We start from the raw sequence: 26,344 nt of genomic DNA on the forward strand, positions 1-26,344 counted from the left end.
CTACATACACAAATTTTTTTATGCTCATTGGGCATGTCAGGAGCTACATAAAATCCTCTTACACCTATCGTCATAACCAAACAGGAAGTCCGCCATATTTTTTTGAATGCAACAAAAATGGCCGAAAATCACGTTTCACAGGTTAGCTATTTGAACGAACTCCTACAACAGCGTTTATCCGATCATCGTAAACTCAGTGTCAGTGTATTCTAGACATGTTGAAGATCTCTCGTTGTGCTCCGCACGTTATTTCGTTTAAGGGCGTGGCCATGGCGTACCATCAAACATTGATGTCTCGGATCACCCCTATTTTACCTTTCTGAAAGACCTCCCCATAGAGGTTTTCTTCTCTGACATGCATGACAATTTTTTTGTATGTTAATAATGTCAGGAACTACAATAAATCTTCTTGAACACATAGTCAAAACTAAACCGGAAGTCCGCCATATTTTTTTTTAATGGTGAAAATTCGCGTTTCACAGGTTACCTATTTGAAAGAACTCCTACAAAAGCCTATATCCGATTGACACAACGTCAAGGTCTGTGTGTTCTAGACATGTTGAAGATCTATAGTTGTGCTCTGCACGTTATTTCCTCAAAGGTCGTGGTCATACGGACGCGTTGTTCGTCACAAACAAGAAGTAGTTTGTTATGGGTCTTAATATAGGTGTAGAGTCACCAAACATCAGACACATGATCCCTGTAGAAAAATTAAACTTGTCATGTTGTTATGATAGGTGGGCGTGGCTAAATGACTCAGTGGCGCCCCCATGAAATCTTAAAAATGGCCTCCCCATCGAGGTTTCTTTTTCCTACATGCATGGGATTTTTTATGCTCATTGGGCATGTCAGGAGCTACATAAAATCCTCTTACACCCATGGTCAAAACCCAACAGAAAGTCCGCCATATTTTTTTTGAATGGCTGAAATTCGCGGTTTACAGGTTAGCTATCTGAACGAACTCCTCCAAAAGCGTTTATCCGATCATCGCAAACTCAATCTTAGTGTGTTCTAGACATGTTGAAGATCTCTCGTTGTGCGCCGCACGTTATTTCGTCAAAGAGCGTGGCCACTGCATACCATCAAACTTTGATGTCTTGGCACACTCCAATTTTTTAACCTTCAATGACTGTAAGGCCTGCTGGTTGGCCACTTGTCGTGGCTGCAGTCCCGCGGTCGCACTCTCGCGGCCGCGACACGCGCCGACATGCGTGGGGTGCTTCGGTCCCTTCATCACCGCTTGCGGTTTTATTAGGGACCGAAGCACTGACCAGTGCGAAGGACCCTATTGTAACCCAAATGATTAGGGACCGAAGCACTGACCAGTGCGAAGGACCCTATTGTTTTCCTTACGATTATTATTAGGGACCGAAGCACTGACCAGTGCGAAGGACCCTATTGTAACCCAAATGATTAGGGACCGAAGCACTGACCAGTGCGAAGGACCCTATTGTTTTCCTTACGATTATTATTAGGGACCGAAGCACTGACCAGTGCGAAGGACCCTATTGTAACCCTAATGATTATTAGGGACCGAAGCACTGACCAGTGCGAAGGACCCTATTGTAATCCTTACGATTATTATTATTATTTTTTTTGTTCCGCCTCTTTGGAGCCATTTTTGACGGCTTGAAAGTGAATGAAAACTCATCAAAATCTCCAATGTCATCGGGTCTGGCGAAAAATTTGATATTCTCGTCATTTCGTAAAAAGAATTTGCAAAATGACTCAATGGCGCCCCCTTCAAATTTTCAAAAGGGCCTCCCCATTGAGGTTTTTTCATCGTACGTGCATGACAATTTTTAGGCATATTCAGCATGCGAGATCTCACATAAAATCCTCTTGCACCCATAGTCAAAACCAAACAGGAAGTCCGCCATATTTTTTTTCAATGGCGAAAATTCGCGTTTTACAGGTTAGCTATTTGAACGAACTCCTCCAAAAGCAATTATCCGATGGACACAATGAGAATTTCAGTGTGTTCTCGACATGTTGAAGATCTCTCGTTGTGCTCTGCACATTATTTCCTCAAAGGGCGTGGCCATACGGACGTGTTGTTCGTCACAAACAGGAAGTAGTTTGTAACGGGCCTTAATATAGTCATACACTCACCAACCATCAGACACATGATCCCAGTGGAAAAATAAAACTAGACATGTTGGCATAAAAAGTGGGCGTGGCTAAATGACTCAGTGGCGCCCCCTTGAAATTTTCAAAAAGGCCTCCCCATTGAGGTTCTTTTGTCCTACATACACGAAATTTTTTCTGATCATCGGGCATGTCAGGAGCTACATAAAATCCTCTTACACCCATGGTCATAACCAAACAGGAAGTCCGCCATATTTTTTGGAATTTAAAAAAAACTGCTAAAATTCCTCTTTCACAGGTTAGCTATTTGAACGAACTCGTACAACAGCGTTTATCCGATCATCGTAAACTCAGTGTCAGTGTATTCTAGACATGTTGAAGATCTCTCGTTGTGCTCCGCACGTTATTTCGTTTAAGGGCGTGGCCATGGCGTACCATCAAACATTGATGTCTCGGCGCACCCCTATTTTACCTTTCTGAAAGGCCTTTTCATAGAGGTTTTTTTCTTTTACATGCATGACAATTTTTTTGTACATTCATAATGTCAGGACCTACAAAAAATCCTCTTACACCTATAGTCAATACTAAACAGGAAGCCCGTCATATTTTTTTTTAATGGCGAAAATTCGCCTTTCACAGGTTAGCTATTTGAACGAACTCCTCCAAAAGCAATTATCCGATTGACACAATGAGAATGTCAGTGTGTTCTAGACATGTTGAAGATCTCTCGTTGTGCTCCGCACGTTATTTCGTCAAAGGGCGTGGTCATATGGACGCGTTGTTCTTCACAAACAGGAAGTAGTTTGTTACGGGGCTTAATATAGTCATACATTCATCAAACATCACACACAAGATCCCAGTAGAAAAATTAAAATTGTCATGTTATAATAAGGGGGCGTGGCTAAATGACTCAGTGGCGCCCCCTTGAAATCTTAAAAATGGCCTCCCTATAGAGGTTTCTTTGTCCTACATGCTTCAAATTTTTTATGCTCATTGGGCATGTCAGGAGCGACATAAAATCCTCTTACACCCATCGTCATAACCAAACAGGAAGTCCGCCATATTTTTTTTTAATGGTTGAAATTCGCGGTTTACAGTTTAGCTATCTGAACGAACTCCTCCAAAAGCGTTTATCCGATCATCGCAAACTCAATCTTAGTGTGTTCTAGACATGTTGAAGATCTCTCGTTGTGCTATGCACGTTATTTCGTCAAGGGGCGTGGCCACGGCGTACCATCAAACTTTGATGTCTCGGCGCACTCCAATTTTTTAACCTTCGATGACTGTAAGGCCTGCTGCTTGGCCTCGTGTCGCGGTTGCACTCCCGCGGTCGCACTCTTGCGGTCGCGACACGCGCCGACATGCATGGGGTGCTTCGGTCCCTTCATCACCGCTTGCGGTTTTAATTATTATTATTAGGGACCGAAGCACTGACCAGTGCGAAGGACCCTATTGTAACCCTAATGATTATTATTATTTTTTTTTTTGTTCCGCCTCTTTGGAGCCACTTTTGACGGCTTGAACGTGAATGAAAACTCATCAAAATCTCCAACGTCATCGGGTCTGGCGAAAAATTCGATATTCTCGTCATTTTGTAAAAAAAATGCGCAAAATGACTCAGTGGCGCCCCCTTCAAATTTTCAAAAGGGCCTCCCCATTGAGGTTTTTTCATCGTACGTGCACGACAATTTTTAGGCACATTAAGCATGCGAGATCTCACATAAAATCCTCTTACACCCATAGTCAAAACCAAACAGGAAGTCCGCCATATTTTTTTTCAATGGCGGAAATTCGCGTTTCACAGGTTAGCTATTTGAACGAACTCCTCCAAAAGCGTTTATCCCATTGACACAATGAGAATGTCAGTGTGTTCTCGACATGTTGAAGATCTCTCGTTGTGCTCTGCACGTTATTTCCTCAAAGGGCGTGGTCATACGGACGCGTTGTTCGTCACAAACAGGAAGTAGTTTGTTACAGGCCTCAATATAGTCATACATTCATCAAACATCATACACATGATCCCAGTGGAAAAATAAAACTACACATGTTGGCATAAAAAGTGGGCGTGGCTAATTTACTCAGTGGCGCCCCCTTGAAATTTTCAAAAAGGCCTCCCCATAGAGGTTTTTTTGTCCTACGTGCATGACTTTTTTTATGCTCCTTAAGCATGTCAGGAGCTACATAAAATCCTCTTACACCTTTAGTCATAACCAAACAGGAAGTCCGCCATATTTTTTTGAATGCAACAAAAATGGCCGAAATTCACGTTTCACAGGTTAGCTATTTGAACGAACTCCTACAACAGCGTCTATCCGATCATCGTAAACTCAGTGTCAGTGTATTCTAGACATGTTGAAGATCTCTCGTTGTGCTCCGCACGTTATTTCGTTAAAGGGCGTGGCCATGGCGTACCATCAAATATTGATGTCTCGGCGCACCCCTATTTTACCTTTCTGAAAGGCCTCCCCATAGAGGTTTTTTTCTTTTACATGCATGACAATTTTTTTGTACATTCATAATGTCAGGACCTACAAAAAATCCTATTACACCCATAGTCAATACTAAACACGAAGTCCGCCATTTTTTTTTTTTTGAATGGCTGAAATTCACGTTTCACAGGTTACCTATTTGAACGAACTCCTCCAAAAGTGTTTATCCCATTGACACAATGAGAATGTCAGTGTGTTCTGGACATGTTGAAGATCTCTCCTTGTGCTCTGCACGTTATTTCATTAAAGGGCGTGGTCGTACGTACGCGTTGTTCGTCACAAACAGGAATTAGTTTGTTATAGTACTTAATATAGGCGTAGAGTCATCAAACATAACACGCATGATCCCAGCAGAAAAATGTAACTTGTCATGTTGTTTTAATAAGTGGGCGTGGCTAAATGACTCAGTGGCGCCCCCATGATTTTTTAAAACTGGCCTCCCCATAGAGGTTTCTTTGTCCTACATGCATGGGATTTTTTATGCTCATTGGGCATGTCAGAAGCTACATAAAATCCTCTTACACCCATGGTCAAAACCCAACAGGAAGTCCGCCATATTTTTTTTGAATGGCTGAAATTCGCGGTTCACAGGTTAGCTATCTGAACGAACTCCTCCAAAAGCGTTTATCCGATCATCGTAAACTCAATCTTAGTGTGTTCTAGACATGTTGAAGATCTCTCGTTGTGCTCCGCATGTTATTTTAGTCAAAGGGCGTGGCCACGGCGTACCATCAAACTTTGATGTCTCCGCGCACTCCAGTTTTTTAACCTTCGATGACTGTAAGGCCTACTGCTCGGCCACGTGTCGCGGCTGCAATCCCGCGGCTGCACTCTCGCAGTCGCGACACGCGCCGACATGCGCGGGGTGCTTCGGTCCCTTCATCACCGCTTGCGGTTTTAATTTTTTTTGTTCCGCCTCTTTGGAGCCATTTTTGACGGCTTGAAAGTGAATGAAAACTCATCAAAATCTCCAACGTCATCGGGTCTGGCGAAAAATTTGATATTCTTGTCATTTCGTAAAAAAATTTCGCAAGATGACTCAGTGGCGCCCCCTTAAAATTTTCAAAAGGGCCTCCCCATTGAGGTTTTTTTGTCCTACATACACACATTTTTTTATGCTCATTGGGCATGTCAGGAGCTACATAAAATCCTCTTACACCCATAGTCATAACCAAACAGGAAGTCCGCCATATTTTTTTTAATGCAACAAAAATGGCTGAAATTCCTTTTTCACAGGTTAGCTATTTGAACGAACTCCTCCAAAAGCGTTTATCCAATCATCGTAAACTCAGTGTCAGTGTATTCTAGACATGTTGAAGATCTCTCGTTGTGCTCCGCACGTTATTTCGTCAAAGGGCGTGGCCACGGCGTATCATCAAACTTTGATGTCTCGGCACGCTCAAATTTTTTAACATTCGATGACTGTAAGGCCTGCTGCTTTGCCACTTGTCGCGGCTGCACTCCCACGGTCGCACTCTCGCGGTCGCAACACGTGCCGACATGCGTGGGGTGCTTCGGTCCCTTCATCACCGCTTGCGGTTTTATTTATTATTTTGCTTTGATTGACTGTTACTGTATCGATTATGTGCTGTACCTGTCATTGATGTTTGTCTATATTTTCTTTTTTAGTAATTGTCATTTTTATGTTTAGTTTTTACAGTGGATTTGGGGGAAGCTTCAAATAAACCTGTTGCAAGAAAGCCACTTGTGTCTGCTGTGCTTGGAGTGAATTATACTATTTGTTGCTCAACTGTGACTTCTGTCTTTGCCCTTGAAGAACATGAGAAATTCTGTTTTTACAGCTTAAAACAGGAGAGAAAAGATTCAAATCAATTAATTTTTTTTACATGATTTATAACACATTGTCTGAATGGTGGTTCAGTAATAAGAGCAAGGAGGTTCCTGGTTTGAATCCCTGTGAATCCTTGAGTCTCTCTGCAAGGAGTTTGCATGTTCTCTCTGACTTCCTTCCACAGTCCAGATATGAGAGCAGATATGACTTTTATGAGTCTTTCAATACTACTTTCAATCACATAACATTTTTTGTCAGCATCTGAAGATCTGTAAGATCTGTACAAAGCTTGGGTTGCTAACTTACCTTAAAATAGTTTAGTTTGTTTGTTGCTAAAGATAAACAGTTTAGTAATCCACAGAGTTAAAGAAAACATGTTTAAATTCAATCAATAAAAAGCGTGATTTTCTTCATTTTTAAATTGAGGACGTTTAGATATTTGACTTACAATATATGGTGGTTTCGTATTAACCTGTATGGTCTGCAGATGAATTTTCTTCAGGAAAGATTCTTCTGTTTTTGGCGTAGCTGGGCTGCGTAGTCACCAAGGCAGTGCGCTAAATGGGCTACAGTCCATGCCCACCGGGTCAAACTGAGCAGTGGCGCCCTCTGCTGTTTTAGAGTGGTTACTTCAGGAAGCTCGCATTTGTGGATCACGATTGCATTTGTGGGTCATGCAGGCAAAATAAGAGTGCCAAAAAGGGGAAAATCTTGCTTTGCGGTTGTAAAGAAAAGTGCATTGTAGTTGAATTTTGCATTTGTGGATCTTCATACACCCATTTGTGGATCACATGTTGCATTTGTGGATCTTCATAGACCCATTTGTGGATCACGTTTCGCATTTATGGATCGCGTTTTGCATTTGCGGATCACATTTTGAAATTGTGAATCTTCGTACACTCATTTGTGGATCTTGGGACATTTTTAAAATCGCCTTCTATTAGTTTGTGAGTTATTGGCACGAAAATAACTCAATAAAAATCTACCTGCATTTGGCGCATGTCGGGTGTTATTTTCGGAACTAACCTACTATTGGGATTATGCCGGTTATCGTCACTTGCTTGACTCTGACGCCTCCTCCGTTTTTCTTTTCACTCCTGTCAGAAACTTCTTGATGCTGACAGTTTCCCATGCCTCTTGTTTATCAGGGAAATGTAGTGTTTGAACCCAGGTTCAAGGCTGAGAAGGAGATGCGGGCCGTAGTTTGCCCATGTATGATTTAGACCCTTGTGTCTTTTATCAAAAATAACTGTTATCAATAAATAAGTCTCCTCCTGACATACACCCCTCTGCTCTTCAAAAGTCCAAACCAGTCCGCCCTGCATCTTTCTGGTGTCTCCCTTACTTTGTTTTTCTGTAGATTTACTTAAACAGCAGCAAAATCTCCCAAAATATAACTTGATTCTTGGCCTACACCATGGCCTCCCCTAGTTGGATGCATGGATTTGCATCTTGCGTTCTTGGATTTCTAAGCGCCTTCAGGGCAAGGCCAAGCCACCACTTGTTTGAGCTGCTTGTTTCTGGGCTCCTTTTGTCCACTACTCAATCATCATGACCTTAAGTGAAGTGTGGAACCATAGATGGACTGGTATATGAGAAGTTTGTCTTCTGGGTCAGTTCCCTCTTCACAGCAACGGTCAGGTAAAATTCCTGCATTATCGCTAATCCTAATGCTACACCAACCTGTCAATCTGACAATCCAGAAAATCTCCCTTGCAAAAGGTGCACCATAAACTGCTGTTTATGAAAATCAAAAACAGGACCTTCATCAGTGCTTTGAAAATGGTCCAGATTCTGTCCTATGAATAAAAGATAGAAGTACAAAAATACATTCATCAAACGTGCACGTCAACCAAATGTACATCAGTATCTTTTCAGTGTATTTTTCACAAGTCTTAACAGCCTGCTTGTGCACATTCTGGGTCATTTGCATTTGAAAATGTCCCCATGATTTTACCTCACTAGACTAATGGCCACTACTACATTTCAAATGCCTGTCACAGCTCTTTATAGCTTTATAGTTTTGGACACCAATCAGGGCAACAGGTATGCTTTTTTTCTAGTTGCGTCTTTATAATTAAAGGAAACACAGAACATTTGTTGATATTGAGACTGCTTAATTTTTTGCGATCACGTTCATACTCTTCCTTGACAGGCTGGACAACATTGATGTTGTTTTTCACTTTCACAGTGCTTTCAATACCATCCGACCAGCTCTACTGGGTGGTATGATAACAATGACATGGGTGGAGGCCTGTGTCCTGAATTGTTGACTACTCGACTGGAAGACAACAGTATGTGCACCTACAACACTGTGTCAAACAGCTGACTACAAGAAGGGCCTGAGCTGCCTCTACTTTCTGAGGAAGCTGAGATCCATCAATGATGCTCTTTAATGTTTTATGAGTCAGTGCTAGTGAGGAGAATACTGTCAAAGATTAACTTCATATTGGATATTGTTTCACATCCATGATGAGCTGGTCAGATACAGGAGCACATTCAGTGCTAGGCTCATCTCCCCCCAAATGCACCAAAGAACACCACAAAAGGTCATTCCTGCCTTTTAGGCAGGCCCCCCTGCCCGTTTATATAAGCAGCTGTCATTGCGCTGTCTGTCCGGACAATGACATGATGTCAGTCTCGGCAGTAGTGCTCTGAGGGCGAGGATAACAGCCCTCAGCTCTGGGACATTTATATGCTGGTTCAACCAATGGCCGGACCAGTGTACGCTGGTCCCGCAGCCCTCGTGAACGGCACCCAAACCTAGTAGGGAGGCGTCTGTGAAGACCAGCTGGTGATAAACCACCGGCCCCAGAGCATGACCTAACTTGATGTTAGCTGGGTCTCGCCACCAGCGGAGAGCACTGTGTAGCCTCCGAGAGACAACCACCCTCGTTTGGTGACATCTTTGTGGATGCAAGCCCTGACCTAACAGACACCTCTGTACAGGTTGCATGCTTAAGAAGGCAAGAGGAACCACCTGCATTACTCCATGCAATATCAAAACAGTTCAAAACTGTGTCAAATTAATGTACATTTGTAAATATTGTATTTTTTTTTATATATATATATTCAATTTCTTGAGCTTGTATGTAGCTTACTATTTATTTGGATACCCTACACTTTGGTGCTTAGTTCTGCATATATTTAAATGTTATTCTATATATAGTAATACTTTCCTACTCTATAGTTCCTACTCCTCTTCCTATAGTGAGTTTGAAAGCCACTTTTATGAGAACACATTTCCCACAAGATTAATAAAGTATTTCTGATTTTATAATATTCCAGCGTTTCCTTTAAACCAACCCAATCCTGTACCTGTATGCTGCTGTTGGTGACTTTAAATCTCAAATTTGACTTTAATTTTCGATTTTCTTCCATAAACTGTAAATAAACATGGATGAAGCCTGAGCTACTGAAAAGAGCTTCAGATGACAGTTGATGAAACTCAATCAGGTTTTTGCACTTCCAGATTAGATGGAGGTTGGCACTTGGTCGAGACTTTTTTAATTAACGTAAATCTTCGATATATTTCACCACACAGTAACGTACCTGCAGCCAGATTGAAGGTCCTGCCCTTTAAGGTGCTCTGAACAGGAGCAAACCAGTTTAACATCGAACCAACCAGAGGAAGCTGTCTCATCATGCCCTATATTAAAAGGAGAAAAATTAGGTAAAAAACCGATTGGATTAGTAGTACTTACATTTAGACGCACTCCATAGCACAATGAAGCAAGGGGGAGATGGGTGTTGGTGGTTGACAACTGTTGGGGTGGGGGGGGGCGGAATAAGCAATGAGAGCAAAGGAATACATAGAGCCTGATTTATCGTTAAATGTTGGATCGACAACGCATTATCTATTGTAGTGTATTTCACATGCGACATAATGTAATATAAATAAGTGTAAATGTGCTGCTGAAACATGTGAGCTGTTGGTGGGACAAATGGTGTTCTTAAAGTTAGAGATTAGTTTAACATCAAAGACAATGTAGGGGTTTATTTATGGGGCATTCCTTAAGACTGAGAAAGATAAACAGTTTGGTATTGAAATGAGAACAGACATATATTGGGTGAGATAAGACGTCACCTCATGGTGACCTGTGTAACCTTTGAAGCCATATGTCCTGAGGAACCACAGGGGGTGCAGGACTGTAGGAGAGGCACACCTGAATGATCAAAGCCTAAATGAAGTCGTAAATGTACTGCTGTTGTTGGCCAATACTGTATAAATAAGAGGGTCTTGTCTTTGTTCAGGAAGATCACATTTGGCTAGTGACTCTCCCAGGTAACATGACTAACCTGGACTGAGGCTGTTTCTTGACTTTGTAAATAAATGTCTTACATTACAAGCAAGTCAGTGTCAGCGGATTTTTCTTCATCATCTACACATCATCGTCTAAGGAGGAGAACTTAAGAAACTACACTATGCATAGCCTTACATTCACCTTAAGCAATTGTTGTTGGTTCACTGGCGTTAATTGCTGTCATGTCATGTCAGTAGTGATGCAAGCTTTAAAAGCCTGTTGGCTTTAAACAGAATCTGAAACTGAAATGGTGATTGCTATTTAATGTGCATCTCCCTCTATTCTAAATGCAAAGGCTTAACTCTGAATTAATTAGCAAGTGAAATCCTCACTGTTATTTCAAAAGTACAACATTTGATACTATAACAACACATACAAGCACCGACCTCTTCGATGAGTTTCTCTTCATTGGCCTTTAGCAGCTGCATCTCTGCCTCAATGATGCCCTTCCTCACAACCTCTGTCATGTTCTCCAACAGCTACAAAGGAAGGAATAAATTATTTTAAGAAATTGAGTTTACAAGGCAAAACACAAGTAAACATGTACTGAACAAAGATGGAAGATTGCAGAGGGAAAGAAGTGCTACAGGAGGAAGCTGGAGAGTCAACTAGAACAAAATGATTGTGGTGTGGTGTGGGATCTCAATCTTTATTTGTATAGCATCAATTCATAACAGGTGTTATCTTGAGACACTTTACAAAAAGCAGGTAAAGGACCTTTCCTCTTTGTCTGTTAACATTAACAAAAGAGCAGGTAACAAGACCATGCTCATTGTGATGTTTACAAAAAGCAGGTAAAGGACCTTACTTATGGCTATATTACAAGAGCCCAGCTTAATCCGTCATAGCGTGGCAAGAAAAAAACTTCCCTTTAACAGGCAGAAATCTTCAGCAACCTTCAACCTTCACTAGACGTGGCAACCCCTTAACAACAGAAACCCCCTTTGTATGTTATTGTAGAACGTTTGCCTGGGGAATACAGTATATGATTATTTCAAATGGGGACAGTGAATTTGTTTGATTGGCCTGGGTCTCTGTAATGTTTTATACTGACAAAAAGAATTTGTTAAACCTTTTTTATATAAAAAGTTCTTTTGTGGTTATTTTCATGAAGTTACAATATTTGCTATCACACAACTTTTTAAGGAGATTGTTTCTTTTGATGACTTACTGTTATATTTTCAACTGCACAAGGATAGTGTTGTATTAAAGAGTTGACTTTAAAAAAAAAAAAAAGAAAAAAAAAAGCAAATTGTCATCATAGGGTTTGGAAGGAAACCTACCAGAGGTCTCTGCCTTAAATCTCTCCCCCATCTACTCTTTCCCACCACCCTACCCAAACCCTGATCACCTACCTATCTTCAAATACCATTCTAACAAGTTTCTTACACTATTTCTATGGGGCCCTCCGTTAAGACTCATTGAATGCATTTGTTTAAGTTAATGTTATTCTACACTGGTCCTAGGTAGCTTGCTGCCGATGTGATTGTGCTCTCTCTTGGTTTTGCTTCGTCATAATCGTCATAATCTCCCCACTGTAGGGTTACCTGTTGTGATTCAGAACAAAGTGAAAAACTCAAACTCAAAAAAAAGAAAAAAAAAAAAAGCCCAATTCCGTGGTGAATCTGTGTACCTGGCAACCATGAAGCTCTCGTTACCTTCATGCTTGGCTGATGTGTGCGGCAAAATTAGTCAGGGGATTGTTGCATTTTATATCAAAAGTGGGGTAATAACAAGAACCATAAGGTTCGAAAAAGTTATTTTTTGTGTAGGTAACTAATAATATGACCGTAATTGTATTACTAAAAACAAAATCAGAAGTAGATGAGGAGCCACTAAATTGGTGTATCCTCTGAAGTTAAAATAACGTTTACCTTTCCGCTGTCTTCTATGTCCCTCCCCAGGGCTGCAATTATATCCACCAACTCTTCAACATTAATGTCCTCACTGACCATGCCAACAAAGACACAGTCCTTCTCTTTCCCAGACTCTGGCCCTAGTGAGAGAGTAAAATACAATAGTCAGGGGGAAAATGTTTCAAAGGCTTCACAGATGTGGAGAGTTCTTACAGTGCACTTACCTTTGGAGAAGAGGATGTCAGTGTCAAGGTCTTGCAGTTTTTTCAGCAGCTCAGTGTTAATTTTCTCCAGTTCCTGCTTTTTCTTGCTTTCATCCATTCCTTTATGCTGGGGCTCATACCTGAATGTCAACACATTTGTCACATCTCATGTTTGAAATCTGCATACTATTTGTCAATTATCAATTTTGTCCATGCTGCCAATCTTCACTTAGACTGAATGTTTATTTTAGACTTACTCAGCCACTTAAATTTGTCCAAGGAAATAGCTCAACTCATACCAATCTTCGTCAGCAGATTTTTCATTTTATTTTTAAAGGTGCTGATTGAGATACTTCTTCAAATCATCTGGCAAAGCGTTCCACTGAATCAATCTTCCACATGACCAGTCACCTGCAATTATTCTTCTTGCGCACCTCTACCTTTTCCACTACTTTTACCTAAGGAAGTGCTGAATCAGTACAACCCCAATTCCTAAAGAGTTAGTGTTGGAAAGACTATCAATTGCAGCTGCAGTGTCCTCTAGTGGTGAAGTGTATAACACAGCAAGAGGCGCATCAACAGAGCAGAGTGGATTTGTTACCAAATGGTGTGAGTTGTGTGTCACTGAACAAATTGGAAGACTATCTCTCTACCCCGTTACATTCTATGTACGGGGTATGATCCCTTGCTCGTCAGAGGATATTTCTTTAAGACACACCGGCTTAACCGGGCACGCCCCACAGCTCACCTATAAAGCACCTATGCTGGCGTGCAATCATTGATAGTTTGATCAGAACGTGTCTCCGAGCGGCCTAGAGGCTGGAGAGATAGTCTCTTCACTCAGAGATCTAAGGTTACAACATAACCCTACGTTCTCTTTCGTCACGTTCTATGTACGGGGTGGAGTCTGCAAGATGCAAGACTGAATTAGAACATGGGCAAGAAAATGCCAGAAATGCCAGGTTGGGTCGGAGGACTTCACCAAAGCCACCTGGAGAGAATCTGCAGCAGTCTGCATGAACAGACATGGAGCTCACTTATTCTTCTGGCAGAAGTTACAGCCAGCAGAAATGCTGCCTTAAAGGAGAGCCATTTAAGGTTCACCTCCTCAAGAGGCTCAAAAGGCGGGTGCCGCAAGGCACTGAGGACTAGATCCAGGTACCAAGGTGGAACTGGGGGTCCCCTCCTGCGGATTGTAAGCCTCTGTACACCCCTGAAGAACCGTGAAATTAAGTAAACAGCCTTCTTCGGTAAGCGCATATTCACCATGTCGAACTGCCTTAATTGCTGCCACCATGCCCCGCAGCGTAACAGCTGATTTTCAAGCCTCTAGCTGAGACTGCAAGAATTGCAGGACCTCCTGATGCATGGCCAGGTAGGGGTCCACGTTGTGGACCAGACCGGTAAGAACAACGGTAAGCATAAGCAGCCCTAGTAGATGTGCTTCTTGCATTGTTCTCACTACAGGCTCTGGTAATCCTAAAGCAAGGAGCCTGTCCTTTTCAGGGGCCAGGCCACCAACCTGAGCCCTGCTGGAAATGGATGGAAGAGGGTCCCACTGGCTTGAGACAGCAGGTCTTGCCGAGATGGGGCTCCCATGGTCTAACAGGGGCGGGATTCACAAAAACCATGTCATGTGGGGCCAAAGAGGTGCCAACAGTATCAGCCTGACTTCCTCCAACTGCACCCTTCGGAGAAGGGGCTGAGGGAGAGTGAATGGAGGGAAGGCATAGAGCAGAAGCCGTGGCCACGGATAAGCCAAGGCATCCCACCCCAAGGGAGGATTGTCGTTCTTCAGAGAGAAAAAGAGGACAATGGGCTGATTCTCTTGAAGCGAACAGGTCCACTTCCGCTCTGCCCAGGCGACTCCAGATTTCCGTGACCACCTGTGGATGAAGCCTCCACTCCCCAGGGTGTGGGTCCCCTCTCAACAGTATGTCCGCCCCTGAGTTTAACAGGCCCGGCACATGCACAGCTCTCGAGGAGCAAAAGAGGGGCTGAGCCCACTGCCACAGAATGGTTGCCACTCTGCACAGAAAGGGAGACCGCAGGCCCCCCTGCCCGTTTATATAAGCAGCTGTCATTGCGCTGTCTGTCCGGACAATGACATGATGTCAGTCTCGGCAGTAGTGCTCTGAGGGCGAGGATAACAGCCCTCAGCTCTGGGACATTTATATGCTGGTTCAACCAATGGCCGGACCAGTGTATGCTGGTCCCGCAGCCCTCGTGAACGGCACCCAAACCTAGTAGGGAGGCGTCTGTGAAGACCAGCTGGTGATAAACCACCGGCCCCAGTGCATGACCTAACTTGATGTTAGCTGGGTCTCGCCACCAGCGGAGAGCACTGTGTAGCCTCCGAGAGACAACCACCCTCGTTTGGTGACATCTTTGTGGATGCAAGCCCTGACCTAACAGACACCTCTGTACAGGTTGCATGCTTAAGAAGGCAAGAGGAACCACCTGCACCATGGCAACCATAAGACCGCAGGCCCCCCTGCCCGTTTATATAAGCAGCTGTCATTGCGCTGTCTGTCCGGACAATGACATGATGTCAGTCTCGGCAGTAGTGCTCTGAGGGCGAGGATAACAGCCCTCAGCTCTGGGACATTTATATGCTGGTTCAACCAATGGCCGGACCAGTGTACGCTGGTCCCGCAGCCCTCGTGAACGGCACCCAAACCTAGTAGGGAGGCGTCTGTGAAGACCAGCTGGTGATGAACCACCGGCCCCAGAGCATGACCTAACTTGATGTTAGCTGGGTCTCGCCACCAGCGGAGAGCACTGTGTAGCCCCCGAGAGACAACCACCCTCGTTTGGTGACATCTTTGTGGATGCAAGCCCTGACCTAACAGACACCTCTGTACAGGTTGCATGCTTAAGAGGGCAAGAGGAACCACCTGCACCATGGCAACCATAAGACCCATTAGGCAAAGGCAGAGCCCCCAAGTGACCTGGGAATGAAGCCGGAAGTGACTGAGGCAACGTCTGAAGCACTGTACTCTCTCCGGTGTTAGTGAAACGGTTGCCCTCCTGGAGTCCAAAACCATACCCAGAAACGTGGTAACATGGGAAGGCTGCAGAGTGCTTTTCTCGCTGTTCATTCGGAGACCCAACTCCTGAATGTGGTTCAGGAGAAGGGCCACATGGAGACGGCACTGTTCCTCCGAGGATGCACAAATGAGCCAGTCGTCCAGATAATTCAGGACCCTGAGCCCTTGCTTCCTCATGGGGGCCAGTACTGCATCCATGCATCTTGTAAACGTTCGGGGAGCGAGAGATATCCCGAAAGGCAGGACACAAAACTCGTACACTCTGCCATCGAAGCCGAACCTCAGGAAGCACCAATGGCCCTTCCAGATGGGAATCTGGAAGAAAGCATCCTTGAGGTCTAAGGTGGAAAACCAATTTCCAGTAGTGATGGCCTGCCTCACACTGGGAACCGTAAGCAGCCTGCACCTCGGGGACCGAAGAAACTGGTTGAGCCTCTGGAGATCCAGAATTGGCCGAAGACCCCCATCTCGCTTCTGAACTAAAAAGTAACGGGAGAAAACCCAGCTTGTTGGTCTTCTCACTCCACCTCACTTATGAATTTCTTCTCCAAAAGAGTGGACAGTTCTTCCCGCAGTATCTACACCTGCTGAGGATCGGTTACAGTGGTGAAAGGCAATCTCCTCACAGTAGGTTTGCGATAAAACTGAAGGCGGTAGCCACGGGTCATGGTAGACACCACCCACTGATCTGCCCTCGAGGTTAACCAGGCTCCCCCGTTGTCAGCTGGTAGGGGAGCAGGAGGAGGGGCGCCATGATGGTCCCTCAGCCTTCGTATATGGCTTTCCAGTTTTCCCACGTTGGCGATTACTACTCCGACAGAAAGGCCTAAGATCCTCTGGCCCCCATGTTCGGACCTCTGGTGTGGGCCGCGACTGAGGCATTGGAGTCCTTGTCTGTCTAGAGCCCCTGAAGCGCCTAGCCAGGTCCCCTGAAACCTCCTGCGCACAGCGGTGACCCTCTCATGCCTGCTGGAGCAATGTAGCTGCCTGAGGTCCAAACATGGCAGAGGGATCCACCGGCACTTTAATCAAGCAATACCTATCCCCCTGTTCGAGCAGAGATTGGGACAGCCAAAGATGGCGTCACACAACCCAGAAGGAGGCCATAGAGCAGCCTGCTGCTTCTGCCTGCTCTCTCATTAAAGAGGAGAGGCACTGATAGGCTAATTGAATCTCCCCGGCAATGCTAGGGTCCCCCAAACCGTCATGTAGTTGAGCCGACAACTGACGAAGATAAAGAGACATAATGGATCCAGTGTTAGCCAGACGGGTCTGTGTAGCCATGGCCCTGTAGAGTTTAGCCAGCAAACAATCCATTACTCTGTAATTCCTGCTAGAGCTTTGCCAAGAAGCGAGGTGGAAGGGGAAATTAATGGGGAGATAGCCTGATCTACCTGGGGGAGGGCTCCACAGGCGACCTGATCCTTGTCATGCATGTCTGAAAGCCTTCTACATGCTGACGACCATTTGATGACCAGTGTTGCTGCCGGAGAGGAACATTTCTGGCACAACAAGTTCTTAAAATCAGGAAGAAGGGGCACCTGCGTCCGGGATGGATAGTGACGCCACATCAACCTCGAACCTGGAAGCGGTGGGTACAGGGTCCTGAGGTAGGGCGATATCCAGAGCCCTGGCTGCCCTGCCAATGACCTCATCATAACGGCGAGCTAGCTCACCCCTAGAGGTGCTAGCTGGCGGTTTCTGCCTACTCGATAAGCCATCGTCCTCAGAAGAAAAGATATATCTATCTGTCTCATATCTATCTCTTCTTCACCCTCTTCCTCCTCCACTCCGAACCCCGGAGTGGGAGAAGAGTTGGGACCAAAAGTGGACTGAAGCACAGAAGGCCTCACAACAGGGGAGGGCAGGGGCACCTGAACACTCCCCTTTTCCCATAGTGGAAGCAGTTACCCCTCTCCGCTTTCCCTGCAAAGAGGCGGAAAGAGAGGAGCCAGCCCGTTTTGCGGCAAAGAAGTGGCAACGAGCCTCCCTGGTACGTGCAGGCATTATAAAACAATCCATGCACACCTGAGGATTTTCTCTGGAGGATAATGCATGCTGATGCCCCAAACTAGCATACATCTATCATGCCCATCTTCCAGAGGCATGCTGACTCCACAGCCCACACAAGAATGTCCCTCCCGGGAAGCCATAGTAGCCAGGGGCGGTACTGTCACTGTTTTATAATGCTTTTTTCGAAATCACACAGATTGTGAACACTCTGACTTGAGTGGAGATCAAACAATGATTGCATGCAAGGCACTGTGGGCACCATGAGGTGTGGGGCATGCCCGGTTAAGCCGGTGTCTTAAAGAAATATCCACAGACTCTGACGAGCAAAGGATCATACCCTGTACATAGAATGTAACGGGGTGGGGAGATAGTCTCGAGACAAAAGAGAAGCTGCGTTTAGTAACTGCTTTAACAATAATATGCAATAGTTAAAATGCAGACAAAGGTAAGTGTCCCTTTAGTCTATAAATAAGTAGTCCTTCAAAGTCTCTCTATTCTTACCTGACAGCACCCAGGCCAGGCCAACTGAGCTCCTCTATGTACTTGAGCATTGGTGAGTGTCGTTGGATTTCCTCTCTGAAGTTCAGTCTGAGGGACATTGTGGAGCTCACCAATGGCACCAGTTCTGACAGCTTCCCCACCAGGTTATCAATGTCCTCCTGCTGAGTCCCCAGGCCTTCAGTTGAGGGAGAAAGTCATAAATTAGGGCTGGTGGTGTTTTAATCCTTACTGGCAGTATATAACATATACTTATAATCTCTAAAAAATCATCTGAATTTTTGTTTATCTTACCTGCAGCAGTCTGGAGAGGACTGAAGCTCAAACATATACCCTCGTCCCCAAGCTCCACGACATCTACACCACTGATGGGAACCTTCTGGAGCAGCTGTTCACCGAGCTACATTTCAAAAGGAATACACGTACATCAAAACTGTGGTTGAGAAATGCTTTGAACCTTTACAACAAAATCAATATTTGTTTGGGGCTAACCTTTTTTTCTTTTTCTTTTTTTTAACTACACTACTCACAATAAATTACAGGTTTTTGTTATTTACACAAGTGCTTTTCCTATTTGGTCTGAATTATAATAACATAAGAACAGTTCCCTTATGCCATTAGGGATGTAACAATTCACTCATCTCACAAAGGATACAATTTACGAGTCACGACTAAGATGCCTTTAATTTTTAATGAAAACGCCTATGCACCTCATAATCTCTTTGGCTCTTAAACTCGTTTGGGTGAGTGGGGCCACAAACCTGCTTGTAGTCTTTGCAGCTACCATGGTAACACCTGCTTGTTACAACCAACCACCTCTGCTCTACAGCTGCTGATGCGCACCATATTACTGACAGGGTCCCAAATTAACTTTTGGATTCACTGGTCAAGGTGGCAGGTATATGAAAAATACAGGCCAAACATGTTGTAATGGCGGAAAAAACAAATACTATTTTTGTTTCACCTCCACATCTGTTACTGCACATTTCATAGAGAAAGCATTATGTTCCGTTTAATCTATTACAGATTTAAGATTCAGTAATTTTATCAGATCAGGAAATTCAGAAATTTAAAATGTGTGTGTGTATGTGTGTGTGTTAGCACTGAAGTGTCTGTTGTTGTGTCAGACTCAGCGTGCAGCAGAGAGAGGAGCGGATAGCTGCAGCTACATTAAAACATATATAGCATAGTTTTTATGACTTTATGGTAAAATAGTTACCCACTCTGGGTTAGATAGATCTCTGAAATTAACTCACCAAACTGAAAATCTACCCGCATTTGGCGCTTGGCTGTTGTTGAATTCGGATGCTGTTACTGTGGATTAATTAATTTTTTAATTAATTTCTTCAGTGTATTACCCCAACAATTTTGAAAATAACAAAGATAGCCCCAAATAACCAAAATTGACAAAATCAGTCGCGGGTGTTTCCACCATTTGCCGCAATCACAGCAATGTGTCATGCTCCTAACTAGCCTCATGATATTGTTTTGCGGCAATTGCTGGTCTACCATCTTTTTAACTGTGATTGTAAGGTGTCCTTGGTTTTTTTTTTTTATTATTACTATTACTATTACAAAATGTCATGTTAATTATCTACTGTTTAGCATCTGGAGCTATACAGGAAAGTATAAATAAAAAAAAAAAAAACTTTTCTTCTAATAAAATGGTTATGTTCTATGCAATATAGAAAATGTAAGGTTTTTTACCTAAAACTAATAAGCCAATTAGCATACAAATGTCTGATTTAGACCTTTATTTCTAGAATATAATAAAACCTAATACAACCTCTTCTTAAAAAGCCTAATCTTGATCCAGATACCTTAGCTAACTATATTTAACCTTCCTTTTATCTCAAAGATCCTGGAGAAAGTGATGGCTAAACAGTTATCTGACTTTCTCTATGAAAACAGTTATTGAGGATTTCACTCAGAATATAGAGTCCACCATGAGACTGCTTTAATTTATTAACTTTACAAATGATCTATTTCTAGCCTCTGACAGGGCCTCTTCATGTTTGTCCTGTAGATCTTGTTGCTGTATATGACACAATTTACCATCACATCCCGTTACAAAGACAAACAATTACCCCACAGTTGCACACCAAAGTTAGTAGGTGTTCAACAAGGTTCAATTTCTGGACTGATTCTTTTCACCTTGTATGCTTCCTCTAGGTACTATTATGAGGAAATAATGCATTATTCCATTAATTTTCATCACTATAGACGCTATAGCAATGAAAAGTGGAGTCATAAGGGCTTTGGTGACCAGAATTTGCTTCTTAACTAAGACATAAGTCTGGAATCTAGGACCGATGTTAGGAATTTAGGAGTTCTATTTGACAGATCCTGTTGCAAACTGATGCAGAAAACTAGTTCATGCGAGTCCAAAGTGCTGCAGCATGTGCACTGGCTAGAACTGGGACCACATTACTTCTGTATTTGCCTCTCTGCACTAGCTACCTATACAATCTAAAATATGGTTTATAATCCTTCTTCTTACTTATAATAGTACAGTATATATAGTATATAGTGCTCTATAATCCTTCAAGAACCAAATCCTCCTTATTTATAATATAATATTTGAAAAAACTAAGACATTTCATCTTCTTTTTGTAAAGTCAAGTCAAGTGAAGTCAACTTTATTTATATAGCACATCTATAAAAGCCAAGGCGGACCAAAGTGCTTTACATTTAAGTGTCATGAAATAACATTTGTTATAAATTAAAGTATAAATAATAATTATTATAATAATATATTATATATTATAATAATTATAAAGTAAAGATTGAATGATTGATTTACTATGGGTAAAAGAGATTAAAACAGCAGTTAAAAGCGGTTGATGACAATCCCTCACTATTTTCTTTTCAGTATTTATCTTGTCCCCTTATTTCTTGATTTACAATGGCAATCATATTCCTACTGTCTTCAACTTAATAATGATTATCTTGTACTTTGTCTCCTTTGCATTTTTTTCATTATTTATTTTTGTTCTCCATTCATCATTAATTATGTTAATACTTTATGTCCTTACTTTTCAAATGTTTGTTAGCCTTGTAAATATAAATTGATTGTAATTATTGAAAGGGGTGGAACTCCTGCACAAGTCCGTTGGGCTACGTTCCCCCCTTGCACCACTTTATTTTCTTTGGAATGTGTGCTAAACAAATAAAATAAACTAAAAGACATAAAAAAGGGGCAAATCATAAAAATGTAATCATAATTAAAACTATGAATATGATTTTGCAAACAAATCTGGCAATTAAATGTGGCCTATTTGTCATGGATTCTGCTGGAGCTTCCTGCTCCTAATACCCCGCCTTCCTGCACTCACTCCTCTGCTCACCTTCCATTCAGCACCTGCCAGCCTTCCCTCCTATTCATAGTCTCCACCCATTTCCTGTACCATCTCAGCAAATCATCTGTCAACCTCCTAGATCCTGCCACACACCTGTTGCTCATCTGCTCATTACCCTCAATATATAAACTTGGTCAATCTCCCCCGTTAGTTGTCATCGTTGTATGTGTTGCTGCCTGCCTAGTCTCCAACTAGTTGAATATTGCCTTTTGGATTTCTCCCCGAATGACTCGGGACTGGTTTTCCTAATTTTAGTTGTTCTTATTTTTGGAATGGACTTAGAGTGCTCTGCCTGAAATTAATTACATTTTCTGTTTTTTTGCCTTACTCCTGCCTCTGCTCTTCTATTCTGCAATTGGGTCTTCGCTGAACTGTAACACTGTTAAACATCCCTGGCATCTACCAAAAAAGATTTTAGTAGATCCCTGGCATCTACTAAAATCTTTTAGTAAATGATCTGATATCAGAGAAGCGAATTGATCTACAATTCACCATTTAACAGAAACCTGGCCGTCTCAGGATGAAAATGAATCCGCCCCTCCCAGTCACTTTAATACTCCTACACCTCAAGACACTGGCCGAGGTGGTGGAGAAGCAGCTATTTTTTAATTCTAGTCTTGCAAGTAACCCTCAACCAAAGCTGAATTATACTTCTTTTTTATTATTTAGTATTGCACTTAGTCTTTCACATCCAGTCTCTAGAACCTTTCAGCCAGTTCTAGTTGTTGTAGTTTACCGCCCTCCTGGCCCATATTCTGAATTTCTATCTGAATTTGCAGAATTTCTATCAAACATAGTTCTTAGCAGTGATAGAATAATTGTTGTAGGTGTTTTCAATATCCATGTGAATGTTGTTTTGTCTTAGCACAGCTTCCATGTCACTATTGGACTACTGGCTTCACCCAGGGTGTAAACAAACCTACTGATTGATTTATTTTTGACCCTGGATCTTGTTTTCTAGAAGATTCTGTGATATCAGACCATTTCCTAGTAACCTTTGACTTCTTCTTACCAGCATTAACTTCTTTTAATAAAAAAGTACTCTCTAAAAGTTTATCTGATAGTGCTGTAGCTAGATTTAAGGAAGCTATTTCAGCTGCTTTTGATTCAGTACCATCCTTTAACCCAGTTGAAAACTCTTATAATCACTTTAGTCCCTCTCAGCTGGATCAGTTTGTAGATAGTGCGGTGGATTCACTGATAGTTATTCTGGATTCAATCGCCGCCATAAAACAGAAGGCTATCAGACGACAGGGACTAGCTCCATGGTACAACTCAGAAACCCGTACTCTAAAACTAATGTTGCGTAAATTTTAAAGATTGTGGCGCTCCACCCAAATGAAAGAATCTCGTTCAATTTTGCAAGATAGTCATTATAAATACATGAAAGCTCTACGACAGGCCCGCACGCCTAATACTTGTCTTTTATTGAAGATAATAAAAACAATCCTAGATACCTCTTCAGCACTGTAGCCAGGCTGACAGAGAGTTATAGGTCATTTGAACCATCTATTCTCTTAGCCGTAATGATTTCATGAGCTTTTTTAATGATAAGATTTAAACATTAGAGACAAAATTAGCAACCTACTACCTTTACTCAGTGCAGATTCCTCTTATATTTCAGATATCCCAGAAACAGTTTGAAATTCTGATACTAGCCTCGACTGTTTCTCTCCAATTAACCTTTCAAAACTAAAGTCGATTATCTCTAAACCGTCAACCTGTCTCTTAGATCCAATCCCAACCAAACTGTTTAAGGAATTCTTTCCCTTAGTTCGCAGCTCTATGCTAAATATGATCACTATATCTTTAGTGAAAGCTTATCCAATCATTTAAAGAAGCTGTAATTAAACCGCTCCATAAAAAGCCCATTCTTGATTCAGGAACTCTAGCTAACTATAAACCTATATCTAACCTTCCTTTTATCTCTAAGATCTTAGAGAAAGTGGTAGCTAATCAGTTCTGTGATTTTCTCCACAACAACAGCTTGTTTGAGGAGTTTCAGTCGGGATTTAGAGTTTACCATAGCACTGAGACTGCACTAGTTAGAGTAATGAATGATCTGTTAGCCTAAGACAGTGGACTTCTATCTGTGCTTGTCCTGTTAGATCTTAGTGCTGCTTTTGACACAATTGACCATCAGATCCTGTTACAGAGACTAGAACAATTGCTTGGAGTTACAGGGACTGCTTTAAGTTGGTTTAAATCCTATTTATCAGACAGATCTCAGTTTGCGCATGTTCATGATGAGTCCTCTGTGTACACCAAAGTTAGCCATGGAGTGCCTCAAGGATCAGTGCTTGGACCAATTCTCTTCACATTATATACGTTTCCTCTAGGTAGTATTATGAGAAAACCCTCCATTAACTTCCATTGCTATGCAAATGAGACTCAGCTATATGTATCAATGAAGCCAGAAGACACCAACCAGCTATGTAAACTGGAAGCCTGCGTCAAGGACATCAGGACCTGGATGACCAGAAACTTCTTGCTGCTCAACTCAGACAAGACTGAAGTTATTGTGATTGGACCCAAGAACCTCAGAGACTTTTTATGACGATATAACAGCCCTTAGTGGTATCAGTGTGGCTTCTGGCACCACTGTTAGGAATATAGGAGTTCTTTTTGAGCAGGATATGTCCTTCGACTCCCACATTAAAAACATTTCAAGGACAGCTTATTTTCACCTTCGTAATATCTCTAAGATCAGGCAGGTCTTGTTGCAAAACGATGCTAAAAAACTGGTTTATGCATTTGTTACGTCCAGGTTGGATTACTGTAATTCTCTTTTATCAGGGTGCTATGGTTAATCTACCCTTCAGCTAGTCCAAAACGCTGCAGCTCGTGTTCTGACTAGAACTAGGAAAAGGGACCACATTACTCCTGTATTGGCTTCGCTCCACTGGCTCCCGATAAAATATAGAATACAATTTTAAATCCTTCTTCTCACTTAAAGAGTTAATTGTGCCATACTACCCATCAAGAACATTACACTCCCAGAATGCAGGCCTGCTCGTGGTACCTACAGTCTCTAAATGTACTATGGGAGGTAGAGCCTTCAGTTATCAGGCACCGCTACTTTGGAATCGTCTACCAGTCGGGGTCCGGGAGGCAGACACACAATGTACTTTTAAGAATAGACTTAAAATGTTTCTTTTTGATAAATCTTATAGACTTAGGTATAGACCAGCTCATAGTTATGCTGCTATAGGCCTAGACTACTGGGGGAATTGGCCCCTTGAACTCTAATCTTTCATTCTCTTTCAGTTTCATATCTTATTACTATCTTTGGATTCAAGTTACTAACCTCTCCTTTTTCTGGGAGCTCCTGAGCTCTCTTAGGTTCCTCGGGACTGTTGATGAGGATGGCCTGCACAAACAATGCCCCCCCCCATCCTATCCTTCTTTCTGCATCTTAGTCCATCTCCCCCATCCCATTTTCAAGCCCAGCACAGTTTAGCAGATAGCTGTTCTGTCATGAGCTGCTGAAGATTTCTGCCTGTTAAAGGGGAGTTTTTAGGTAAGGTCCCTTACCTGCTTTTTGTAAACTTAACGATGAGCATGGTCTTGTTACCTGCTCTTTTGTTAATGTTAACAGACAACGAGTAAAATCCTTTACCTGCTTTTTGCAAAGTGTCGAGATAACACCTTATGAATTGAAGCTATACAAATAAAGTATGATTGATTGATTGAGTCTTTCTGTGTTCGCCTTGATGTGTCTTGATGTGCCTGCCAGAAGGTAAAAATGTAAACAGTCTGTTACCCGGATGGTGAGGATCACTCATGATCCTCTTTGCCCTGGCTGTGCTCCTCCTTGTGTAGATGTCCTGGAAGGTGGGGAGTGTCGTACCCATGGCACCCACTGCAGGGCTCTTTGGTAAATTTCTGTTGTCTGACTGTCTATATGGGTTGCCCATGTTAAATCCTCCGAAATGTACACACTCAGGTACTTGAAGCTGAACATCCTGTCCACCAGCATCCCATCAATTCTCAGGGGTGTAATCCATCTGCTGTCCTCTCCTGAAGTCCACAATCAGCTCATTGCTTTTGCTGACGTTCAGGAGCAGGATGTTATCCTCGCACCAAACTCTCCTGTATATGCCTGCTCATCATTGTTGCTTATGTGACCAACAACCACTGTGTCATTTGCAAATTGCACGATGATGTTGGAGCTCTGTGTGGCCACAGTCATGTGTACAGGGTGAAGAGCAGCGGGCTGACGACGTAGCCCCGTGGTGTTCCAGTGTTGGGGTGCAGGGCCTGGAGGTGTGTCGGCCCACTGTGAACACCTGGGATCTGTTCGTCAGGAAGTCCAGGATCCAAGCACACAGGGAAGTGTTAAGTCCAAGGTCGATCAGCTTGGAATGGAGGTTGGCGGGGACTATGGTGTTGAAAGCTGAACTAAAATCAATGAACAGCAGTCTCACATAGTTCCCCTTCCTTTTGTCCAGATGGGTGAGGGTGGTGTGCAATACCTGGGAGACAGCATCATCTGTGGATCCGTTCCATCTGTATGCAAACTGAAGAATGAAAACTGGATCCAGAGACTTAGGGAGCGAGGAGCAGATTTGCATCTTGATGAGTCTCTCAAAGCACTTCATCACTTCTGAGATGAGTGCTACTGGCCATTAATCATGAAAGGCATGCTGGAGAGCCATTCTTCAGTACTGGGACAATAATGGCTTTTTCAGG

The 26,344-nt window shown here is 42.8% G+C and overlaps 1 protein-coding gene across 8 annotated transcripts in view; it reads right to left on the minus strand.

The window, feature by feature from the left end:
• pdxdc1 (pyridoxal-dependent decarboxylase domain containing 1) overlaps window positions 1-26,344 on the minus strand; it is a 78,704-nt gene that overhangs the window by 18,373 nt on the left and 33,987 nt on the right. For all 8 annotated transcript variants that reach the window (XM_079366828.1, XM_079366827.1, XM_079366825.1 and 5 more), the window contains 6 exons: window positions 18,588-18,693; window positions 18,297-18,471; window positions 12,754-12,872; window positions 12,548-12,669; window positions 11,060-11,152; window positions 9,922-10,018 (listed from right to left, as the gene is read on the minus strand). In XM_079366828.1, coding sequence (XP_079222954.1) covers window positions 9,922-10,018; window positions 11,060-11,152; window positions 12,548-12,669; window positions 12,754-12,872; window positions 18,297-18,471; window positions 18,588-18,693 — 712 coding nt within the window. The remainder of the gene's footprint in view (window positions 1-9,921; window positions 10,019-11,059; window positions 11,153-12,547; window positions 12,670-12,753; window positions 12,873-18,296; window positions 18,472-18,587; window positions 18,694-26,344) is intronic.

The sequence above is a fragment of the Symphodus melops genome, assembly GCF_947650265.1.
Source record: "Symphodus melops genome assembly, chromosome: 17".
In the NCBI taxonomy this organism is placed as follows: domain Eukaryota; kingdom Metazoa; phylum Chordata; class Actinopteri; order Labriformes; family Labridae; genus Symphodus; species Symphodus melops.